At 47.3% G+C, this 23,211-nt stretch overlaps 1 protein-coding gene across 1 annotated transcript in view; it reads right to left on the bottom strand.

Moving 5' to 3' along the window:
* Nucleotides 1-23,211, bottom strand: part of sdk1a (sidekick cell adhesion molecule 1a) — a 954,785-nt gene that overhangs the window by 15,758 nt on the left and 915,816 nt on the right. Inside the window, exons 40-41 of the mRNA XM_041207300.1 lie at nt 19,068-19,193; nt 16,173-16,337 (exon numbers count right to left, since the gene is read on the bottom strand). Coding sequence (XP_041063234.1) covers nt 16,173-16,337; nt 19,068-19,193 — 291 coding nt within the window. The remainder of the gene's footprint in view (nt 1-16,172; nt 16,338-19,067; nt 19,194-23,211) is intronic.

Here is a 23,211-nt window from a genome sequence, read left to right on the forward strand (position 1 = left end):
GTAACTGTAAATTTTTGTGTTAATTCCTATATGCCTTGCAAATTTCTTTTCATATTCCCTTTTTGAAGCTCTTACTATCTGTTTTGTCACCTTCTGTTTGTTCTTTGTAGCTCACCCAGTTGCCAGAACCTTCTTTTTTGCATCTTTATGTGCTTTTTCTTTTAGTTTTATGTTGTCCTTTACCTTTTCTTATCATCTATGCCTGTTTTTTTTGACAAACAGATCCTTGGGAATGAATATAAACTGATTCTGCATCATGTTAGTTTAAGTTTTTGGACACCTTCCATTGATCTTTTGTTGATTTACCCATTTCTGTCTCATTCTGTTGAAGTCAACCTTATCTAAATCTAGAATCTTAGTAACTTTGCGTATCTCCCTTTCAAACACAACACTGCACTCAATCATATGATTGCTATTAGATAAATGTTCACACACCATTAGATTGATAACTAAACCACGCTCATTACTCACTATCAAATCTAATATGGCCTGTCCCCTTGTTGGTTCTAGGATTTATTGTTGCAGAAAACGATCCTGAACACTTTCAAGAAACTCACTATCTTTTTGACATCTGCTTGTCCCAATTTATATGAAAATTAAAATCCCACATTAAAAGCACTCTACCATTGCAACATGCTTGTCTAATCTCTGCAATTATATACAGTATTCTGCCACTTCATATCTGCTTTTGGGGGCACATACACAACTCCAACTACAATCTAAATCTTTCCTATTTTTAATTCTATCTATAGTCTCCATTGCCTGCACACTTCTCGTTAGATCCTCTATCTAAGTGAAGTGATTACAGCTTTAACCACCAAGGTTTCACCTCCTGCTCTACATAGTTTCTATATTCTTCCTGTACATCTCATAGCCTGGTGTATTCAGTTCCCAATTCTGACCGTCTTGCAACCAGGGGCGGAGTTTTCCCAGAATTGCACTAAATGCGGTAGCAGTTATAAAAATTGGTGTTTTCCCCGCTGGCCACAATGGTGGGTTTTCACGCCTTATTGTCTGCTTCTCACCTCACTAATTATGCAGGGACGGAAAACACGCCGTATTTCTGGTGGGCGGCCTCTGATCCGCCCGCGACACCATGACCTCACTTCTTCCTCAGCCTGGGCGCCACATTTAAACTGCAGCTGTGCACACAGTTCTCAATGTCTGCAAGCCAGAATTGCTTCACTCAAGACATGGCCCTGAAGGCCAAGAAGATGGCAGCACCAAAGTTCAGTGACGCCTCAGTGGAATGAATTTGGATGCCATGGAGGCCCATTGCGATGTGCTCTACCCCGGCTCTGGCTGCAGGAAGTCCACCAACCCCACCACAAAAGCTTGGGAGGTGGTGGCATCAGTGTTCAGTGCCAATGCTGACAGAAGAAGTCAGCCACCCACTGTAGAAAGAGGATGAATGATCTCATCTGTACTGCCAGAGTAAGTCAGCCATTTCATCACTCTCAACTCTTACACTCAAGCCCATCAGGCATTCAGAGGGATCTCACTCACTGTTAGCTCAATGGATGACATCACTCGCACTCTCACAGACACCTTCACGTCCTCTGCAGATTGTATCCTCATCCCATCCATGGCATCACACACCACCCAGACATGCCAGGCATCCTTCTCATCTGCCCTGGCATGTGTCTTGTTCACAAACTCTTGATTTGTTTTTATGCAGCAGATGTTCGTGCATAATCACAGGGAGAGATTCCAGAACTCAAGGTCCTAATGGAGTTCAAAAACAGAGCCATTAGGCTGGCCGGAGAAAATGTGGACCATGCTTATGGCGACCACGAGTCGGCAGCAAACATCAACATGAGGATCCTGCTCCAGCTCATCCATCAGTCCATGCTGTGAGTGCAATCTTCTGTTTTTTTCACTCATCTGCCATGCACTAATTATCTCTACATTCTTTCATAGACATCTCTGCCAAGCGCCCGACACCCTCAGCCAGTCAGGCCCTCAGCTCCAGCCCAAGGACACCTCAGATGAGGATTTTTAAAAATTCATTCACGCGACATGGGCTTCGCTGGCTGGGCCAGCATTTATTGCCCATCCCTAGTTGCCCTTCAGAAGGTGATGGTGAGCTGCCTTCTTGAACCGCTGCAGTCCATGTGGTGTAGGTAAACTCACAGCGCTGTTCAAGGATTTTGACCCAGCGACAGTGAAGGAACAACGATATATTTCCAAGTCAGGATAGTGAGGAGGGGAACTTCCAGGTGGTACTTTTCTCATCAATCTGCTGCCCTTGTCCTTCTAGGTGGTAGTGGTCATGGGTTTGGAAGGTGCTGTCCAAGGAGCCTTGGTGAATTCCTGCAGTGCATCTTGTAGATGGCACATGCTATTGCTACGGTGCGTCGGTGGTTGAGGGAGTGAATGTTTGTGGATGTGGTGCCAATCAAGCGGGCTGCTTTGTCCTGGACAGTGTCAAGCTTCTTGAGTGTTGTGGGAGCTGCATTCATCCAGGCAAGTAGGGAGTATTCCATCACACTCCTGACTTGTGCCTTGTAGATGGTGGACAGGCTTTGGGGAGTCAGGAGGTGAGTTACTCATCATACGATTTTAGCCTCTGACTTGCTCTTGCAACCACTGTATTAATACGGCTAGTCCAGTTCAGTTTCTGGTCAATGGTAACCCCCAGGATGTTGCTAGTGGGGGATTCAGTGATGGTTATGCCACTGAACATCAAAGGGTGATGGTTGGATTCTCTCTTGTTGGAGATGGTTATTGCCTGGGGCTTGTGTGGCATGAATGTTACTTGCCACTTGTCAGCCTAAGCCTAAGTATTGTCCAGGTGTTGCTGCATTTGGTCATGGACTGCTTCAGTATCTGAGGAGTTGCAAATAGTGCTGAACATTGTGCAATCCTCAGCAAACATTCCCACTTCTGACCTTATGATGGAAGGAAGGTCATTGATGAAACAGCTGAAGATGGTTGGGCTGAGGACACTAACCTGAGGAACTCCTGCAGTGATATCTTGGCGTTGAGATGGCTGACCTCCAACAATGACAACCACCTTCCTTTGTGCTAAGCATGACTCCAACCAGTGGAGAGTTTTCCCCCCAGTTGCCATTGATTTCAATTTTGCTTGGGCTCCTTGATGCCACACTCAGTCAAATGCGGCCTTGATGTCAAGGACAGTCACTCTCAACTCATCTCTGGAGTTCAGCTCTTTTGTCCACGTTTGAACCAAGGCTATAATGAGGCCAGGAGCTGAGTGGCCCTGGCAGAACCCAACCTGGGTGTCAGTGAGTAAGTGCCGCTTGACAGCATTGTTGATGACCCCTTCCATTGCTTTACTGATGATGGAAAGTAGACTGATAGGTCGGTAATTGGCTAGGTTGGATTTGTCCTGCTTCTTTTGTACAGGGCATACATGGGCATCTTTACACATAACTGGGTGGATGCCAGTATTGTAGCTGTACTTGAACAGCTTGGCTAGGGGCATGGCAAATTCTGGAGCACAAGTTTTCAGTACTATTGCCAGAATATTGTCAGAGCCCATAACCTTTGCAGTATCCATGCCTTCAGCCCTTTCCTGATATCATGTAGAGTGAATCGAATTGGCTGAAGACTGGCATCTGTGATGCTGGGGACCTCCGGAGGAGGCTGAGATGGATCATCCACTCGGCACCTCTGGCTGAAGATTGTAGCAAATGCTTCAACATTGTCTTTTGTGCTGTTGTGCTGGGCTCCTCCAACATTGAGGATGGGGATATTTGTGGAGCATCCTCCTCTAGTGAATTGTTTAATTGTCCACCACCATTCACGACTGGATGTGGCAGGACTGCGGAGCTTAGATCTGATCCATTGGTTGTGGGATCGGTTAGCTCTGTCTATCACTCGCTGCTTATGCCATTTGGCACGCAAGTAATCCAGTGTTGTAGCTTCACCAGGTTGACACCTCATTTTTAGGTATGCCTGGTGCTGCTCCTGACATGCCCTGCTGCACTTTTCATTGAACGAGGGTTGGTCCCCTGGCTAGAACACAGCAGCCTTGAAGACCTGTCACAGCGTTCACCCATGCCTTCCACCAGTGCAGAGACTCACACCACAGTGGATCTACAGCAGGCTTGGGGTCACGATCTGGTGAGCACAGCACATGACCTGGTCCATAGCAAGCAGAGGCAGGGACATCTGCAGTTGCCGACACTCGGAGAACTGCTGGAGGCCACGATTCATCTGAGTCCGAGTCAGATGATGTGCCTCTGGATTCAGTTCTAAATCAGTTGCTGGAGCTGCAGAAACAAACATGGGAATATCAGGAAGGAATGTCAGCTGCATTCCTCAGATTTCAAAGGATGATGCAGGAGTCCGTCTGCCTTCAGGCCAACGTACTGAGGTCAACACTGGCAGGGTTGCGGCCTCTATGGAGTCCTTGGTCCAGGACATCGGTCCTGCATTGTTGCAGGAGCTGCACTTCATTGGTGTAGACAATGGTGGCAGCCATCAGTGTCAACACGAAAGGGGTGCGGGGCACCTCACTCTCACTTCAGCTACCCCTTCCCCTTGAGGAGTTATCCAGGGAACCCTCAGGCACCCATAGGGAGGAGGAACAGCAACTGGACACTCCAGGGCCATCCATTCAGGTGACTGCAGGAATGTCCGGCTGATCCCAATTCCGTCTTCTTGTGACCCCACCACTTTCAGCTCCAAAGGCCAAGGAGGGTGCACCTGCCCCACAGCAGGAGACCCAAAGCAGGCTGAAGCCCTCCAGATGACTCTGGCTGAAGTCATCACAGACAACAGGGAGTAGCAGTCAGCAAGCAGCCTCCACCTCCACTGTGGACACCAGGGATGCACCCAGATGTCATGGTAAGATTAGAGAATCAAGAAAATAATAGGAGTACAACGATGGCACGGCTGTTCACAACATGTTCGTAATGTTCACAACTGTAAATAGAATCGCATCCATTCCACATCTCTTGTGTATGCCTCTTGGTTATGATGAGCTGTGTTGCAGTCACTCAGGTAACACAACATGGTCCCTCCCCTGACTTGTCGCACCTGTGCTATCATGGGCCTCTCGTCAAAGTAGCGTGATTCCATATCACCACAGTGAGTGCCATTTTTGCGCATCATTCTTGACATCAGTGATGTCTCGACCTTAAGTGTGCTTGTGGAATGAACCTCGTTCGCATGCTCTGCTGTGTCATGTTATGTTTATTCTTGGCTGTGTAAGATTGAGGCAGAGGTGTTCTCCTATCTCATTTGCACTCTTCAAATATGAAGGTGTAAAGGTACAGGGAGAGATGTGTTCACACATGGAGAAGGGGTATATATCATGCAACTCCATGTGCTGTCTCTTAGCAAAGTTTTCATGCTATGGGCCCATACTCCAAGCTCATGTGCGCTGGTGTCAGCCAATCACATCTTCAACTTTCAGGCTGTACATCTGCTAAGCTCACCAATAAGTGTGGCACCTTGCCACCTCAAGGTGATGAAGCTCAGCCGATCTCAGCCACATTATTGTCCTGGCACTTGATCGTCCAACTTTGTGCGTCTCTCACCCTGTAGTTGTGCATCTTGAGGGGATAAGGCTCTCATCACAAACTAGAGATGCAGTGCTATGCGTCCCCTCACCCGATCACTCGTCGAGGTACTGATGCTAATTCTAAATAGTCATTTCTGGCAGATAATAGAGTCTTTGAGCAGACTCTAGAGAGTCACATGGGTCTTGAGACAATGGGCAGGATTTTCCCTTCTTCGGGCGGGGACGATGGGCAGGCCTGGGAGCGGCAGCGAAACTGCACTTTCACACTGGCTGGCCAATTAATGGCGTGAAATGCACGAGAACCTCAGTGTTGCCGGGGTCAGGGAGACAGGAGGAGCGCGAGCACTAAAGTCTGCACATGCACGGCGGAGCATGCACTGAAAGCACCCTGAAGGCACAGAGCTGCCTCAGGGAGCTGAAGAATTTTGCAATGAAAAATAAAGATTTTAAAAATAAGGGAAACATGTCCCCACATGTGACTTAGTCATATGAACACCCCGCCCGTGGATGAGGTTTCCTAAAAAATACAAAGGCTGCCTGGTCTATTTGCCTGCCCGCCAACCATAAGCCTTAATAGGCTTCTTAATTGCTGGTGGGTGCACTGCAGACTCTTGCGTGTGCCTGCCAACCGAAATATTGTGCAATGTCGCTGGGGCGCTCGCCTGATGTCATTGCGCAGTATTTTACTCCTGATCAGGTCAGGCTTGCGCCCACCCACTGGACGTAAAATTCTGTCCAATCTGTAGGGCAGCAATGGGATAGGAGTGGGGATGTCCTGAAGCTGAAGTGTTCTCTTTATTTGCAATGACGGGTGCCCTTGAGGGCTTCATAGTGTATGCACGCATTCTGGACTTGGCAAGTGCCTGGGGTGTCCATGAGGGCACAATGTCTGTGTTAAAGAGGAGGTATTTTAATATCTGGCAGGTTAGTGCTTGACGCCGTCTTGCTCAAGCAGTCTACATTCGTATCAAGCTGACGATAAATGCAGCCCAGAATCCCTTACTGAGAGTGCCAGATGTCAGTATGATTTGGAAGTATACACCACAGATGACTGAATCATCTGTAAATGGATTCATAGCAGCGGAACGTCAAGCGCTGCCTTGCCCAAGTCTGAATTATCTGATTCACAATCAGTGTTACACAGAATGCACAGTTCTACTGCTTTTCATGGATCTCCTTGGGGAGCCTTGACACATTGAAGGCACACAGTTACGAGAGCACTGAGGATTGACCGACAGCTGCTGGCTCTTGTAGAGCACCGTTGTGACTGGGATGTTGGAGAGACACTTGAAGAGGCAGCACCACCGGATGTCTGATGCCGGGACTTCCTCCTCCAGTTAGCAACTCATCTCAGCAAGGACACATGCTGCTGAGGGTTCATCATCCTTCAAAAGATCAGGACAATGTGAGCCTGATGTGTAACTATTCACTCTCATATTGAAGTGCAAGGGTGAAATGAGAGGAATTGTAATGCTAGTGCTCATGCTGGCCCCACGAAGGAGGGTTCATGTCCAATAGGGTACTCACTACAACTCATCATCCTCCTGGTGGAATCTAGTGGCTATCAGGGCATCACGTGTACACCTGTCTTGTCTGGCTTGTGCTACAGCCTCTTTTCCTGCAGCTCAGCTTCCTCAAATTCATCACTCTCATCCCCTTTGAGGTCCTCCTCATCGGAGAAGATGTGCAGCTCCTCCATCTCATCAACTGGAAATTTCTCCCTCCTTTGCAGTGCCAGATTGTACAGCGTGCAACAAGCCACAATGATCTGTGAGACCCGCTGGGGTCTGTACTGGAGTACTCCACCACATCAGTCCAGGCATCGGAATCACATCTTTAGGATTCCTATGATGTGCCCCACCAATGCTTGGCTAGCGCCATGAGCGTCATTGCACCTTCTGTCTGCAGGAGTCTGAGGTTGCCGCACAGGTGTCATCAGCCTCGACCTTTGCCGGATACCCTTTGTCACTGAGAAGCCAGTCTTGGATCCTGTGTAGTCCCTTGAAGATGTCCGGGTCTGTGATCTACTTAAGATGTTTGAGTCGTGGATGCTTCCTGATTACTTGGCACAAACCTGCATGATCAGTTTCTTGTGGTCGCAGACCAGCTGTACATTGAGCGAGAGGTTGTCAGGGAGCTTTTACAGCCACATAAGTGCAGTAAATGACATTCTGCGCCCGTGGGAATCGGGCAATCTCAGCAAAGCCCAATGCTCTTACATCCTGGCTTGCTTGTTCTCTGTTGAAATTGATGTAATTTTGGGCCTAGGCAAAAAAGGTATTTGTTACCTCACGTATGCATTTGTGCAAGGATGCCTGAGAGATCCAACAGAGGTCCCCAGTGGAGCCCTGGAAGGAGCCACTGGCGTAGAAGTTCAGAGTGGCCGTTACTTTCATCGCCACCGGCAATGGATGCCCTCTCAGTCCCCGTGGCACTAATTCCTGGAGAATGTGGCAAATGTGTGTCACCAGATCCCTAGACATGCAGAGCAGTCAGCGACTAGTTCTTGGCTCATCTGCAGATAAGACATGCCAGTTCTGTAGACCCTGGGTCTTGTGAGCCACCTATGTGCGATGTCTCTGTGAGCCTCCTCCTCTGCATCTGGAGGAGGCCCTGCTGGCCCTTGGTCTTGCTCCTCCCTTTGGTGATCCGGGTACCTCCCTCACAATTTTCTCTTTATTCTCTCCTACCTATAGGCAATAATGCAGGCAGCGATAATTCGTCTCTGTCTTCCAGATGGTTTTCTCTCTGCAGTATCAATGGGGAGAACTTTCCCCACGTAGGGCGGGTCATTCAGGAGCAGGCGTGGGCCCTATCGCCGCCTGCGATTGGGTCGGTGCCGCCATTTTGCGTGGTCAGGCCAATTAAGGCCCGCTCAGCGTACTGCACGTCTCCCTTGCATAGCAGGAGAGGGTGGGCGGGCTCAGCCTGCTAGGTCCTATGGCGACCCGGCGGCATGTACAAAGGAAGGCTTGGCAACCTTGGAAAGGCTGCTCGCAATGGCTGGGAGAAGGGCTCTGCAGAGGGACAGTGCTGGTGACGCAAGTCCGGAGGGTAAGCTATTGGGGCAGGCCAGGCAGGAGGGTAGGCCGTCGGGACAGTGTGCCCTCGTTTTTCAGATGAATGCCTAGCTTCCCTCCTGGTGGAGGTGGCAGCGCGGATAGAGGTCCTTCTGAGGGACGGGAGGAGGAGGCCCCCCCACCTGACCAAACGTGCCTGGGAGGAGGTGTCCAAGAGTGTTAGCTCCCGTGATGTGGTGCGGTACACATGGCTCCAGTGCCGCAAAAGGTTCAATGATCTCCTGTGCTTGGGAAGGTTAAGCCTCAAGTCACTTAATGCAGCCGTCACCCTTTCCCCCAAACCACACCCCCCCACACCCCCACCAACTCTGAGTGCAGTAACGTCACTGAATCCATCATGGCATGGATCCCTCGCTGGGTGTGACAGCAGAGATTGCCCATGCCCAGTTCACCCTGAGAGGGTTGAGCTAGGATATGTTCTGCATCTGCAGCATGTGTGACACTTGACACCCAGAGTATAGAATGGGGGTGAAAGTCAAGGATCTGCACCTGGGCAGAGCACTGGAACTGCAAAGCATGTCAAATTCAGGGTGCTAAAATGCTGGGAGGGGAGCTTCCAGGTGGCGGGGCACCAATCCATCATCTGGTGTTTGCGCTCCACGTGCTTTTGCCTCCTTGCTTAGAAGAGTGGCACCTTGTGGTGCCACATGTGAATCAGGCAGCATTTGGGCAATGGCGGGGGGGGGGGTGCGGTGGGTCAGCCCTGGCTTGTTTGGGTGAGTGTGCAGCAGCTGTGGGGTGACAAATAACTGGAATCCTGCAAGGTCCCACTCTGGCTGGGTTGGCAGGGATGCAATGGGAATTCAGGTGCAGGCCGGACTAAACAATGCTCCTTTTCAGGAAAAGACGGCACACAATGCGTCGGAACAAATGCGGACTGGCAGAGGGCAGGCCCAGTTGGCCATCCTTACAGCTTTCGAGCAGCAGGCCATGGACCTTGAGCGGCGCAATGCCCCAGATCCACTGGTGGCGGTGAGGCTGGGGTGCCACAGGGAGGTATGTTGGCGAGCAGTCAGGTCACCATGTGTGTCACAGAAGCTATGGCACTGCTGAATGCTCCGTGATTGAAGCTAGCAACATGAGTTCACCCTTGATTATGGAAGGATGAGCACAAAATGATCTGGGGCAGCGGCATGCAAGTTGACATTGTCTGCACTGTAACTAATTAAATGTCCTTTTCCTTCCTTTCAGCATCACCGGAGCAGAGCCAGAAGGAGGAGACAGGGGGCCCACCTCTCACCCCTGAAGCCCCCGAGCAAATGCACTCTCCAGCGTCACACAATCTCAGCCAGGCAGGCACCAGTGCAGATAAGAACACGTCGGTGGGAATTAGATCTTCGGCTAGTGTCCCGGGGCATGGTGGTGAGGGCATTTCACACTCGCTTGAGGTGCGGACAGAGACAGAGAATGCCCAGGGCGCTGGCAATTGGAGGACTGCTCAGGACCAGGTACTCGCTCAGTCGGTGGCTGATGATGTGCCTCTGGATTTGTCTATGAGGCACCGAACGCTGGAAGTGCAGCAGAGTATCTGGGATGATCTGGTACCTGTGCTGGATGAGTCCATGTGGAGCATCACCGATGCAATGAGGCTCATGACTGAGTGCCATGCTTGCTCCATGGAGAGCCACCTCCAGGAGAACAATCAGGCCCTCCTGGGGTTGCACTCGGACCTGCAAGTCCTCACAGCGGCATTGGCCACAGCTGGTCAGTGCTAGTGTGGGAGATGGTCTGGGCACCAAGTATCCCAGCTTAGTGCCCATCCATCTACAGTGAGCAGGGAGGTCTGAGGTGACCTCACGTCGGCGCTGCAGCTGCCTGTCGATTTTGCGGGCTCCTCTCGGGGCGCTCCTGATGAGGGCAGCAGATCCTCTGCCCCTCTGCCAGTGACCATGGCATCCGATGAGGCTATGGCGACTGGGGAGAAGCCAGCCATGCCACTGGCCGCTCCCTCCCAGGAGGGGCCATCAAATGCTCCATGGACCAGAGGACATCCGCCAAGGTCATCGAGACCAACAAGATAGCGCAGTGAGCAGTGTCTCAGATGCCAGTTCCAGTGAGGGGACAGCACCTAGACGTAGCACACATAAGCGTAAATTTAAGGCACCTTAGGCACACCACGGGTTTCTCATTGGTGCTTTTATGTTGGCCCACAGTGATTAGTTGAGGACTTGGTGTGATGTCCAACACCGTTTTTGTTTTGCCTTATGAATTTACATTTGTTTACTCAATAAATTTTTACATGTTGTCACGCCTCAGGGTGATTCCTTACTTCTGCATGTGTATGGGAAGCCATGATGTTATGACTGGGTTGTTTGACATTGAGCTTTATTCACAAGGGCCTTAGTTAGTGTTATTATCCAGGCTGATTTAGCACTCAGGTGTCGAGTGTGGAGCCGGCAGCCCTGGCGTGTGTTGAAGGTCCATCTGTGGTGGGCTAGCTGAAGGTCCATCTGTGGTGGGCTAGCTGAACGTTCTCTGAATTAAAGGCTCCTGGGTGTCCCTGCCTCCCTGGAGTATGTCCGGGTCAGCGTCTACCCTCTCAGCGTTCTCCTGTGCTTGCTCATCCTCGTACTCACTGCTGGACTCATCATGTGCATCCGGAGCAAATGCGTCCATATCTTCCTCATCCACTGTGTCGCCCCTTTCCAGTGCCAGATTGTGGAGAGTGCAGCATGCAATGACTATCAGCGACACACGATCTGGGGGGTACTGGAATGCGTCCCCTGAGCGGTTCAGGCATTGGAAGCGCATCTTGAGAAGACTGATAGTTCTCTCCACCACAGCCCTTGTGGAGGCGTGGCTCCTATTGTACCGCTGCTCAGCTTCTGTTCTTGGATGGCGGAGAGGCGTCATGAGCCACCTTTTGAGGGAATAGCCCTTGTCACCCAGCAGTCATCCATCCAGTCGGGCTGGAGCACTGAACAGCCTTGGCACCTGGGTGTGTCTGAGGATGTAGGCGTCGTGGGAGCTGCCTGGGTACCCCTCACAGACTTGCAGAATCTGCAGCTTGTGATCATACACTATCTGCACATTCATGGAGTGGAAACCCTTCCTGTTGACGAAGGCACCCAGGGTCACCTGCTGGCGCCTTGACGGCCACATGTATACAGTCTATTGCACCCTGGACACGGGGGAAGCCAGTAATCACCATGAAGCCTCTGGCTCGGTCTGCCTGACTGGCATCGTCACAGCGGTAGTGGATGAAAGTCAATGCACGTCTGAATAGAGCGTCTGTAACCTGCTTGACACAAGTGTGGACAGCTGATTGAGAAACTCTGCAGAGATCACTCTGGGCACTCTCTGTCTCTGCCCGCAACTCAAGTGAGTGTGAAGTGCCCTCACTGCTGTGCCCCGGGACACTAGCCAAAGATCTAATTCCCACCGAGGTGCAGAGATCACCAACCCCTGGAAAGAGCCGGAGGCATAGACGTTAAGAGCAGCTGTGGCCTTTAGAGCCACTGACATGGGGTGCCCACCCACACAGTTTGTGGAGATCTCAGGGCCTATCATCTGACAGACGGAAGTGACTGTCTCCTTTGAGATACAGAGCCTCCTTCGGCATATTGAGGTAGCTGCTTCGCAGCCTGTAAACCCCGGCAGCAAGATATTGGCGTCTTCTATGGCCCCTTCCGCCTTGCACTTCCTGTGGCCCTGCAACCTTGTGCTTGCGCCTCTCCTCCCAAAGCTGGCTCCCCTGGAGGCTAAATGTGGACTCCTGGCTTCTTCCCGCTTCTGGCCCTCCCTTCCTCCTCAGAGGAGGTGTCTCCAGTGGAGAGCACAACTCCTATTTCCAGGCTAAGGGAAGATCTTCCTGAAAGCTGCAGGCCCTAGAAATGATTTCTACTGTAGAGTCCTGACCAAGGCTTTTACTTCTGTCCTAGCTGGTATTAGTTTTGAAGTCTTCCTGCTCACTTAGGCAAGTAAAAGTTACTTTCACACTTAAATCCCTCAAACATTCGTGACCTCACTCACCCCTCTTATCCCGCCCGTTGATGAGTTTTATACAAATGTCTCCTGCCCGCCTGCCCGTTATGCCCATGTGACATCCTGAAGATCACACGGACTGAAAAAAATCGAGATCAACTGTTGCCCGAAGGGCCTAAACTGGCCGGTGAATTGATGGCGGGCGTGCATCTGAATTTATAGCGCGCCCGCCTTCTCAAATATCGCGATGGCGCCCGGTGACGTCGGGACGCTCATCCTACATCACCGCACTTCATGTTACACGCGGGTGAACGGGGTCTGCCCCCACACGCCAACGGGAAAATTCTGGCCAGTGAGAAAGAGGCAGGTGTCAGCATTTGTCTCCAAAGGGCTTCTTTCTGTGAATGACTCCTCAGTGAATATGGGTTTAAGGGCTTTGTTCCCATGACATGAGTTCTTGCCCCTGAATGATGGGCAATGCAGGGTGTGTAACAAGGTCCCTCACCTGCAACATGACTAACTGTGAGATTGCTTTGGCCAGGTGCTTGGATGTGCTGCTTTCAGCCCAGATGCTGGGAGCCTCATTTACTGCACTCTAATACTACACTCTTGGGAATAAATGAGAGGTCAAATGTTCATTCAGGAAATGAGATCATTTGAGGGAGTGCCTGAGGCTTCTCTTCAGTGAACCATCCAGCACCAACTTTCTAACAGGCTTCTGGGGCTTGTCCATTCAGCCAATTGTGATGGAGTTCATTATTACTCTGGGAAATTTCTACACCGTGAACAAGGGATTAAATAAGGAGATCAATTAGTGCCACTTTGTGGGATTATAGTTTTGCATGGATGGGCATCATCGCTTCACTTTCCCGATTCCCTGGACTGCCGTTGAAAGGTTTCTACTATGTCTCAGTTGTGCCTCTCTCCTCATTTGGAAAGGCACAGTTCAGTTGTGCTCCCATGTAATCTGCCCTCACCCCCAACACTGTGCATGCACCTACCCTCCAATCCACCCTCACCAGCATAGCTTCTCCTCATTTAAATTTTGCACAGCGTCACTGCTGCAGGTTGGAAGATGGTGATGCAGAACTCTCACTGCTAGACTCTCCCTGTGAGAGTATGGAAACCTCTCCCATCGTCCCAGAGGAGCTTCATGATCAGGTTTCCCTCCCTCACAGACCTCCTCATCCACCCCCTGTTTTACTAGATCCCGTCGTGTTTCTGCTGCATGTCTGTTTTGCTAGTCCCTGAACATTTTGAAGTGGATGTGCATATGGCCAGTGTGGACCTCACCTATCCCCATCTTGAGGCCACTTACGCAGTTCAAAATATATACCCTATTCACCCTCCCCTCCCGTTGCATGCCTGAGTACAATCTTCCCCACTCGTAACCCCCAGTACAGGCCTAGCCCTACAGCCCCTTCTCATGCCTCAGGCCAGTTCTCCCCCTTCCCCATTGCAGACCAAATCCTGCAGCCCATTAAAAGCCACCCCCGCCATACTGCTGGTCTAGTAGGTAGAAACTTGACTGAAAATGATACGGTATTGCCTGCAAAGCTTGGCGTTGATTTCTGTGAAAGCTGTGCACTGCAAGGTAGGAGAACTAACCTCGAAGTGATGAGTGAAGTGCAGGTCACCAGGTGCACATCGCATATATACCATTGCGAAACATGTCGTTCTAATTTCATGCTGACGTAGCCTATGATCCAATGTTGGGAGCTGATTCCAGCAAGCAGGGCTTACAATGAGATAAAAATGCACTAAAATGAGGTTCGTGATGTGCCGTGGCGGGAAACACGGCCCACCGTTGTTGAGTCGAGCGGACGACCGCAAACTGGTTTCACAAAGATGTAATACCAATTTTTGGCCACCTCACCATATTTTCTGCTCCCGTCCGTAACAACGTCTGCCACAAACAGGGGTGGAAAATCCTGGTCCAAGTCTCAGTAATGGTTGCCATATCGTACTCTCTAAGTTGGATTTGTGTCCACAATTCCTTCAGTTTGTTCCTACGCTCCATGCATTTGTATGAAGATCGGTTACTTGGGCCACACATCTATACGTTGTCCTCCTGCTATAATATTTTTTTCATACATTTCTTATATCTCTCTCCTGATTTAATTACTTTACATCTTTTAGGTTTCCCTTTACCTGTAGTGCCTAGAGCACAATTTCTGACTACTACTATACTCTTACTTCGTTTGTCTAAGAATTATTGCTTATGCTACTGTTTTCACCTGAGTCCTCTCCCCATTCACTAGCTAAAAGCCCTTGTGACCACCCTATTCCTTCTTTTGGCCAGGATCCTGGTCCCAGCCAATTCAGGTGGAGTCCATTCCAATGCTACAGTTCCTTCCTGTCCCAATACTGGTCCTAATGTCTCATGAAAATGAATCCTTTTTTGACACCGCTCTTTCAGCCATGTGTTCACCTCCCTAATCTGTTTATTCGTATAGCAATTTGCACATGGCAGGGGTAATGATGCACAGATTATTATACTTGAGATCTTGTTTATTTATTTAGTGCCTAGCTCCTGGTACCCTCTGAAAACAAACTTTCCTATGTTGTTAATCCCAACACGGATCACAATGACTGGATCCTCCCACCCCTACCAGGCTCTACAACATCCTTTCACGTCAGTTCAAGATGCCCCTCACCCTGGCACCATGTCAACAAAACATAAGGGACTCTTGATCTGCTTACAAAAGCGTGCCAACTATCTCCCTAATTATTGAATTCATGGCAACTACCACATTACCCCACCTCTCCCTTTGGATAGTCTCCTCCTTCAAGGTGCCCTGGTCAGCATTCTGACTGTCCTTCCAATATTCTTCATTCCTTTCCACACTGGCAGCGATACATTGTACCTACGGGATAGCAGCAATTTCTGCAGCATCTCATTTTCTATCTTACCTCATTGCCCTTGCTCTGTACATTACTGTTCACACCAACCCCATTATGATCCCGCACCTTTGTACAAGATATGACTGAGTCTAGAGCAAGCTGTCCAGGTCCTCCTCCTTTCTCTCTACATTTATTCCATCCACATATTACAGTTTCTTCAATTGCTAGTAAGCAAAAATTGTAGAAACATTTAAATGATAGAAAAGTCCAAAAAATTAAAACATTCCTTTATCTGATAAAATATTATACACTGTTACTGATTGGGTCATTCTGCAGGTGATTAATACAAAACTGCAATACATTTCATTAATGTTATTTTCTCAGCACAGCAGAAACCAGCTGGCAGTAGAAACCAAAACACACATTTATAATATACGGAATAAATGTGATCAAATGCACAAACACAGATACATTTGTCCTCACTATTACACACACACACACACCCCCATACACAGAGGCACTCATGCACAAAGTTGATATTGGTGGCATCATTTAAAAGATTACATAAATAATGGAAAAAAACGATAAATTAAATCAATGATGAATGTGGTCTCATCTTTTCCTCCTGACATCAATCCTCAGCATCATTAACATTCCCCTACTATGCTGATGAAGAAACAGCTTGCTAGCAATCAGGATTCTGTCAATGCTCTGTACCCTGTAAATAGGAAGTGGACAAGAATATCCAGGAGAACACACTCTGTCAATCCATTCCCCCACGATGAGCAATTAACCGGACTAAGCAGCCAGCAGAACAGATAGTTAATTACCTGATCTCACAGTGGATGGTGTGCTTGGTTCCCCATATCCAAATTGATTGACCGCGATAATCCGAAATTCATAGCTCACTCCTTGCTTCAGTTGATCCCGGTTAACCACGTGGGATGTTGCATCACCAGGGATATCCTTCACAAATGTATCCCATAATCCTTCATCTAAAAAGGCAAAACAATCACGTTTAATCAACTAAATGTTAAAAAGCAGATACCACAGAGCAAAAAAAAACTTCAGGATTTCAGTTCAACTAGATAACATTAGCAATGATTTTAACATATTTTTGCTCCTTATTTTAGCTTCATATCTTATCATTAATAATTTAGAAAGGAAGAGGAGACTGCGCTTGGTTTTGCTCGTAACTATCTGATTAAGCCACAGATATCTTCAGCAATGGCTTCACCTTCCACTTGCACCATAGTTTCCCAAGGATCTAATGTTGGTCCCCTTTTTCCTCATCTATAGGTTGCCCCTTGTTGATCACATCTACAGTCAAGGGGTCAGCTTCTGCACTTATGCTGATGACACTCAATTCAATCTCCCCATTGCTCTGTCTGTTAAGACTGTTTGTTTGACATACAGTCATGGATTAAAATTTTGTGCATTAGGCCTCAGATCCATTGGGAAAACTAAAGCCATTGTCTTTAGCCCCTGCCAAAAACTCCAAAATCTTTACCACCGACTGTGTCCCACTTCCCAACCTCTGTCTCCTGTTGAATCAATTTTTCACATTCTATTCATCCCTGAACTCAGCATTCAACCCCATATCCTTTCATATGGAACATCTACTTCTACTTCCGCAGCATTACTTGTCTTTGCTCCACCTCTGCTCATTTATTGCTCAAACACTCTGTCTTGTTCACTTCCAGGCAGGACTATTCCAATGTTCAACCGACTGGTTTCCCATCCTCCACTCTCTGTTAACTTTAGCTCATTAAAAATTTGTTGCCCATTTTCCATCCTGCATCAAGTCCTGCTCGTCTATTACCTCTATCTTCATTGACCTACATTGGCTCCCAGTGCCTCACACCTCAGGTTTAAAACTCTCATCCTAATGTTACATTCCTCCCTATCTTTGCAACATCTATCAACTCCACATGACCTGAACTCTCTGTTCCTCTGCCCCTGGCCTCTGTTCCTTCACCCCTCCAGTGGCAACTATTACATAAGAACATGAGAAACAGGAACAGGAGTAGCCCATTTGGCCCTACAAGCCTGCTCCGCCATTCAATAAGATCATGGCTGATCTTCTTGTGTTTCGATTTCCACATTCCCATCTAACCCTGATAACCTTTGATTCCCTTGCCTAATAAGAATCTATCTACCCCTGCCTTAAAAATATTCAATGACCCCGCATCCAGCCCCTCTGAGGCAGAGTGTTCCACAACACTCCGAGAGAAAAAAATGCTCCTCATCTCTGTCCTAAAGGGGCAACCCCTAATTTTAAAACAGTGTCCCCTAGTTCTGGACTCACCCACAAGAGGAAACATCCTTTCGATGTCTACCTTGTCAAGGCTGTTCAGGATCTTGTATACTTCAATCAAATCACCCCTCACTCTTCTAAACTCCAGTGGAAACAAGCTCAGCCTGTCCAACCTTTCCTCATAAGACAACCCACTCATTCCAGGTATCAACCTAGTAAACCTCTTTTGAACCACCTCCAAGGCATTTACATCCTTTCTTAAATAAGGAGACCAAAACTGCACACAGTATTCAGTCTCACCAATGCCCTGTATAATTGAAACATAACATCCTTACTTTTATGTTCAATCCCTCTTGTAATAAAGGATAGCGTTCCATTGGCCTTCTTAATCACTTGCTGTACCTGGATACTAACTTTTTGTGACTCATGCACTAGAACACCCAGATCCCTCTGCACCTCAGAATTATGCAGCCGTCCTCCATTTAAGTAATACTGTTTTTTGTTTTTCCTGCCAAAGCGAACAACTTCACATTTTCCCACCTTAAACTCCATTTGCCAGATCTCTGCCCACTCACTCAGCCTATCTATATCCATCTGCAACACAACATACTCTCCTACCTATCTTTGTGTCATCTGCAAATTTAGCTACCATGTCTTCACCCCCCCCATTTGAGTCATTGATATAAGTCGTAAAAATTTGAGGCTCTAGTACAGACCCCTGTAGGACTCCACTTGTCACATTCTGCCAATCAGAAAAAGACCCATTTATGCATACTCTCTGCCAACCAGCCAATCTTCTATCCATGCACCATGCACTTTTATTTTCCTTAATAATCTTTGATAGGGCACCGTATCAAATGCCTTATGGAAATCCAAGTACAGGCTCCCCTTTATCCACTGCGCATGTTAAACATGGTTTTCCTTTCACAAAACCTATTACTTTAGCTATATAAACTCCATGCTTAGGGACTCCCTCCCTAAACCCTCTGCCACAAAACCTTCCTTTCCCCCTTTAAGACTCACTTCCTTAACCAAGCTTTTGGTCCCCTTTCTTAATATCTCCTTTGGCTTGGAATCCATTTTCTTGATTATGCTTCTGCGGAATGCTCTGGGACTTTTTTCTAAAGGTGCCACATAAACGTTTTCTTTCAGCTTAAGAAAAATATATTAAAAGAGATCTACTCTGTCAGGTTTATTTTCTTAAATATCCTACCTTTTAGGAAGGACTAAAAGGGTTTGAGAGTATCGATTCGACCTCCACTTGACCTGAAACTTATACCCTCAGGGTAGGAATCAGTGCTATACATTATGATTTTTTCTAACAGGAAAATTGAAAAAAGAAAGCAACATCTACAAAGGAATTCTCTAACAAGGGATGTTCTCTTTTAATACATTTTACTTAAATTAGAGGGGATTGAGTGTGGCATGGTCAGTATTTAGAGAATTCCTCGAAGTCGATTGTGCTCACCTGAGGGTCGTGTCTCAATTACATAACCTTTTAATGGTCCAGCTCCAAGCAAACCCTGTGTCCAATGAATAGTAAGAGTAGATGATGTTTCAGTAATCGAAGGGTTTAGCGGGGGACCAGGGGAACCTGTGCAAAAAGTCAAGAACTTACACTATTAAAAGAACAAAGGCAACTCTCATCCAAATACGAACTCAGTTTTTAGAAATTTCAATATTCAATAAATATTGTAGATTACAAGATTATACAGCGACAGAGAGTAAATGTTACCCCAACACACATGCATACAATGCTCTGCAATATCTGTCTCAAACTAATCATAGATTACACTATTGTATCATCGCCTGTTTTGGACAGGAGTGATGCACCATGAAGACTTATCTTTGACTGTTAGTACTATTCTGCAACTGGTTTTCAGGTGGCTGTCACAATTTTTTTTCATTATAGCCCTCTGTTCCCAGTGTGAATGGGAATCTGAGGGAGTATTTCAGTTCAACCCAAACAGTATTGTCATTTGTTCTGTGGTAGGGTTAGGGGAGAAGATAATCTGATGAGAATTGTGACTGGGAAGGAAAAGAGAAACCAGGGCCAGACAGGTCCCAATTTTCCCTCTGGGGCTGAAAGAAATGTTCCTGCTCCTCCTGGCCCATGAAGAAGCCTGAGACCCCAGTTAAAATGGAGCTGCGATACGAATGATGGCATCAGACCCCTACAGTTCCATTTTAATGAGGCTCCTGCTTTCCTACGATGAGCAACCATGATATTCCCAAAAAGTAGGAAATATGGTGAGAACTCGGCAGGTAAAGGCCAGCCCTCATTTTAACATCTCCAACCAGCATTGTCCAGCTGGACAGGGATAAAATTGCACCCAACATTTCTGTGTGCTTCTGACTGTTTCTTCCCACTGTGCCTCTATTTATATGGCTCTTCAATACCAACATCCTGCTTCCCTTGGGTGGAGACAGCCTTCCTCCTTTATCTTATTTTGGAGAACATAGTAGTGTGAACATTTGTAGGGGGTAGGGAGGGTAGCTCTGTACTCTAATGCAGCAGCTTTTGATATCCTTCCTTCCCTCTCAGCACAGTAATGCAAGCATGTAGTCAATGGTTGGGCTATCCATTTAAAATATTGCAGTCAGCTTAACGCTTCACCACGCCAGGTTTTCATCCCTGCTCTCTAAGTAGCAGGCTCCTAATGAGGAAACCAATTGCTCTTCGTGAATATTAAGTAAAGGTGCATTGAGGAATATTGCACTGATTCTTGGTAGTGTGGCCCTGGTTGATAGAAGTGAACCTCTGGTATAGTTTCAGTGATAGACTGGACAGTGAGGAAAATGCAGGTCTTTTTCAGACAAAAATCATTTCTAAAGTTTGGTTAAGATTTGATGATGTTTTTGTGTTACTGAAATAAGTGATTATAAACTAGCAGTAACACCCATTTTATTGATCCATGCCAATTTCCGATTGCATGAAGACTGCTGTTAATTAGAGGGCTCTTTATTTGATCATTTGTATTTAAAGTATTGGGCAATTTTTAAAAATCTGGAAATAGTGACAATTTCAATGAGACTAAAATTATTTAAAAGGAGTTTCCATCTCTATGCACACCTAATCCCAAAGTGTCATAACCTCTAAATTGCTTTAGCTGGTTGAAGTTGTCTCTAAGTTATTGACTGAATCAGAAATTGTCATGACAACATTCCTACTTGTTATACTGCCAGGTGTCTCTGAGGAAAATGCTAGTCACAGCACAAACATTGCTCATCAGATTTTCTGTGAACCCATATTCAAGGCACTTCTGTTAAATGTACAGTTGAAAGTAGGATCACATGAGACTGGACTAGAGAATTACTGTGTGATGTTACTGATCTACATTATTAAATGCCCATTCCACAAAATGAAAGTGCATCCTTCAACACTGTTGGAAACACAGGTCTTAAAATAAAACATGGTTTCTCTCTGTCGTCTTCAACCCCACTAATTAATTCTTCCCAAGCACAGGCTTGCCTTGGCTAGGAGGCAACCTCCGCTCAGGGTTCTGTTAATGTCATTCCACTTGTTAACTGAGAGGAAGCTAACTCTTAGTTTTCCTCTTGTTTTAATGAAATGCCTGGCCTTTGCTACTGCCCTCCCTGACAACATTGATATCTGAAACTCATCAGATGACGATTTCCTGTGTGCTAGATGTAACAAGAGTCACAAATGAGTTCTCTCACCTTCTCCAATATGTCATCAGCTACTTTCTAACACGCTTGCAATGGAATTCTTTACAAGTAAAATATAGTGAAAATTAACATTCAGGGAGAAAATAAGCTCTATTGTTTTTGAGTAAACTTTAGAATTGGGGAGGATGTGAACAGAATTTAAAAATTATATAAAAGGATGATAAAGAAGGAAGTTTTTGTTCTGGCTCTCAAGTTTTGTCAGCCCACATAGAAATGATTACTGTACTTTCAAGTTGCTAAGGATTCTTTCAGATTTCATATCACAATGACCACCAAGTGCTTGGCTATGAAGCCCCTTTTGGTGGAATAGCCTGTTGACAATCACTGACAAGGCTAATACATATATAATGCTCAAATGGATAAGGGTGCATTTTCTGAAGCCTGCAGAGGGTGCATTCGCTGCAAAAGCAGTTGCAGTGCCTGCGATGTCACTGGCAACGGCTTCCCGGGTAGCTGCCTGCATCAAAAATGGCACAGGTCCAGAAAAGAACACACAACACTGTTCGCATTTCCTCCTCTCGCTGTTCCCTTCCTTCCATGCCTCCCTTTGTCGCACCCTCTCACTTGCCACTTGAGCAGGAGAGACCGATGAGCAGGAAGCGCAAGGGCAGGGAATGGGAGGGAGCAGCAGGGAGTGGGAAGTGAAATGGGATCGTGGGGAGTGAGAATTTGTGGGAAGTGGAAGCAAATCGGAGGCAGCAGGAACTGGAATGGAGTGGTGGGTAGTGGGAGGGAGTGGCAGGGAGCAGGAAGCAGAAGGGAGTGATGAGGAGTGAGATGTGGTGAAGGGAGGTGGACAACATGGGAGGCAGGCAACAGGCGCACGACAATACTGTCAACAGCAGGAGAAACCGCACATGCACCAGTCGATTGAGTGGGTGCTGATTCTTGGTCAGGGGCAGGAATTGGAGTGTTTGGATAAGGCACCAGAGGATGGCCAGGCACCTGTGTAACTAAGGCCCAGCAAGAAATCAACACATTTAGGAGAGGAAGGGGAGGGAGCAGGAAAAGAATAAAATATAGCACCATTCCATCATAAGCTAGGCAAAACATTCTTTGATTTCAAAAAATGCTTACAACCAGTGCAGCTTTGACTATTTTCCATTTATGCGGTTCAGTTAATTTCAGAATAATTATCAGTTCTGACAGATTGACTACATATCCAGCTAAAATCTCTGATAAAAATGGGAATGTTAAATCTTAAAAAAAAAATCCCACGTTGCATTTCTTTGGTTATTTTTCATTGTAAATTTGCCAGAAATTACAGAATTGCTTGAAAGAACAGGCACATCAACACAAATATCCACCTTTGCTTGAGTGCATGGCCTGGAATATCCCACGTCCCCCAGGATCCTTACATTTTGACCAATGGAGATCTTGAGTCTGCACTTGCCAGCAGTATGCCTGATGGCACAATCTTCCCAGAGACGACCTCCTAATTGGCCATCTCCACATTTGGGCTTTGGAAGCTGCAGACCCAATCAGAGGGACGGCAGCTCTGAAGCCTCAGCAGCTTAACCAGCAGAAGTGCTGGCAGAACACTGCTGACTCAGGTCAGGAGCTGGGAGGGCAACTCAATGTGGAGATGTCCTCAGACACGTAAATACCAATAAAAAATTAAGAGGGTCAAAGCTGGTAGACACCTTGGAGCAGAGAGAGAGCCTCTCTGGATGAATCAGGGGCAGGCGATGGCGTAGTGGTATTGTCACTGGACTAGTAATTCAGGGACCCAGGGTAATGTTCTGGGGATCCGGGTTCATATCCTGCCATGGAAGATGGTGGAATTTGAATTCAATAAAAAAATCTGTAATTAAAAGTCTAATGATGACCATGAAACCATTGTCGATTGTTGTAAAACCCATCTGGTTCACTAATGTCCTTTAGGGAAGGAAATCTGCTGTCCTCACCTGGTCTGGCCTACA

The sequence above is a fragment of the Carcharodon carcharias genome, chromosome 15 (genome assembly GCF_017639515.1).
Source record: "Carcharodon carcharias isolate sCarCar2 chromosome 15, sCarCar2.pri, whole genome shotgun sequence".
Lineage (NCBI taxonomy): Eukaryota > Metazoa > Chordata > Chondrichthyes > Lamniformes > Lamnidae > Carcharodon > Carcharodon carcharias.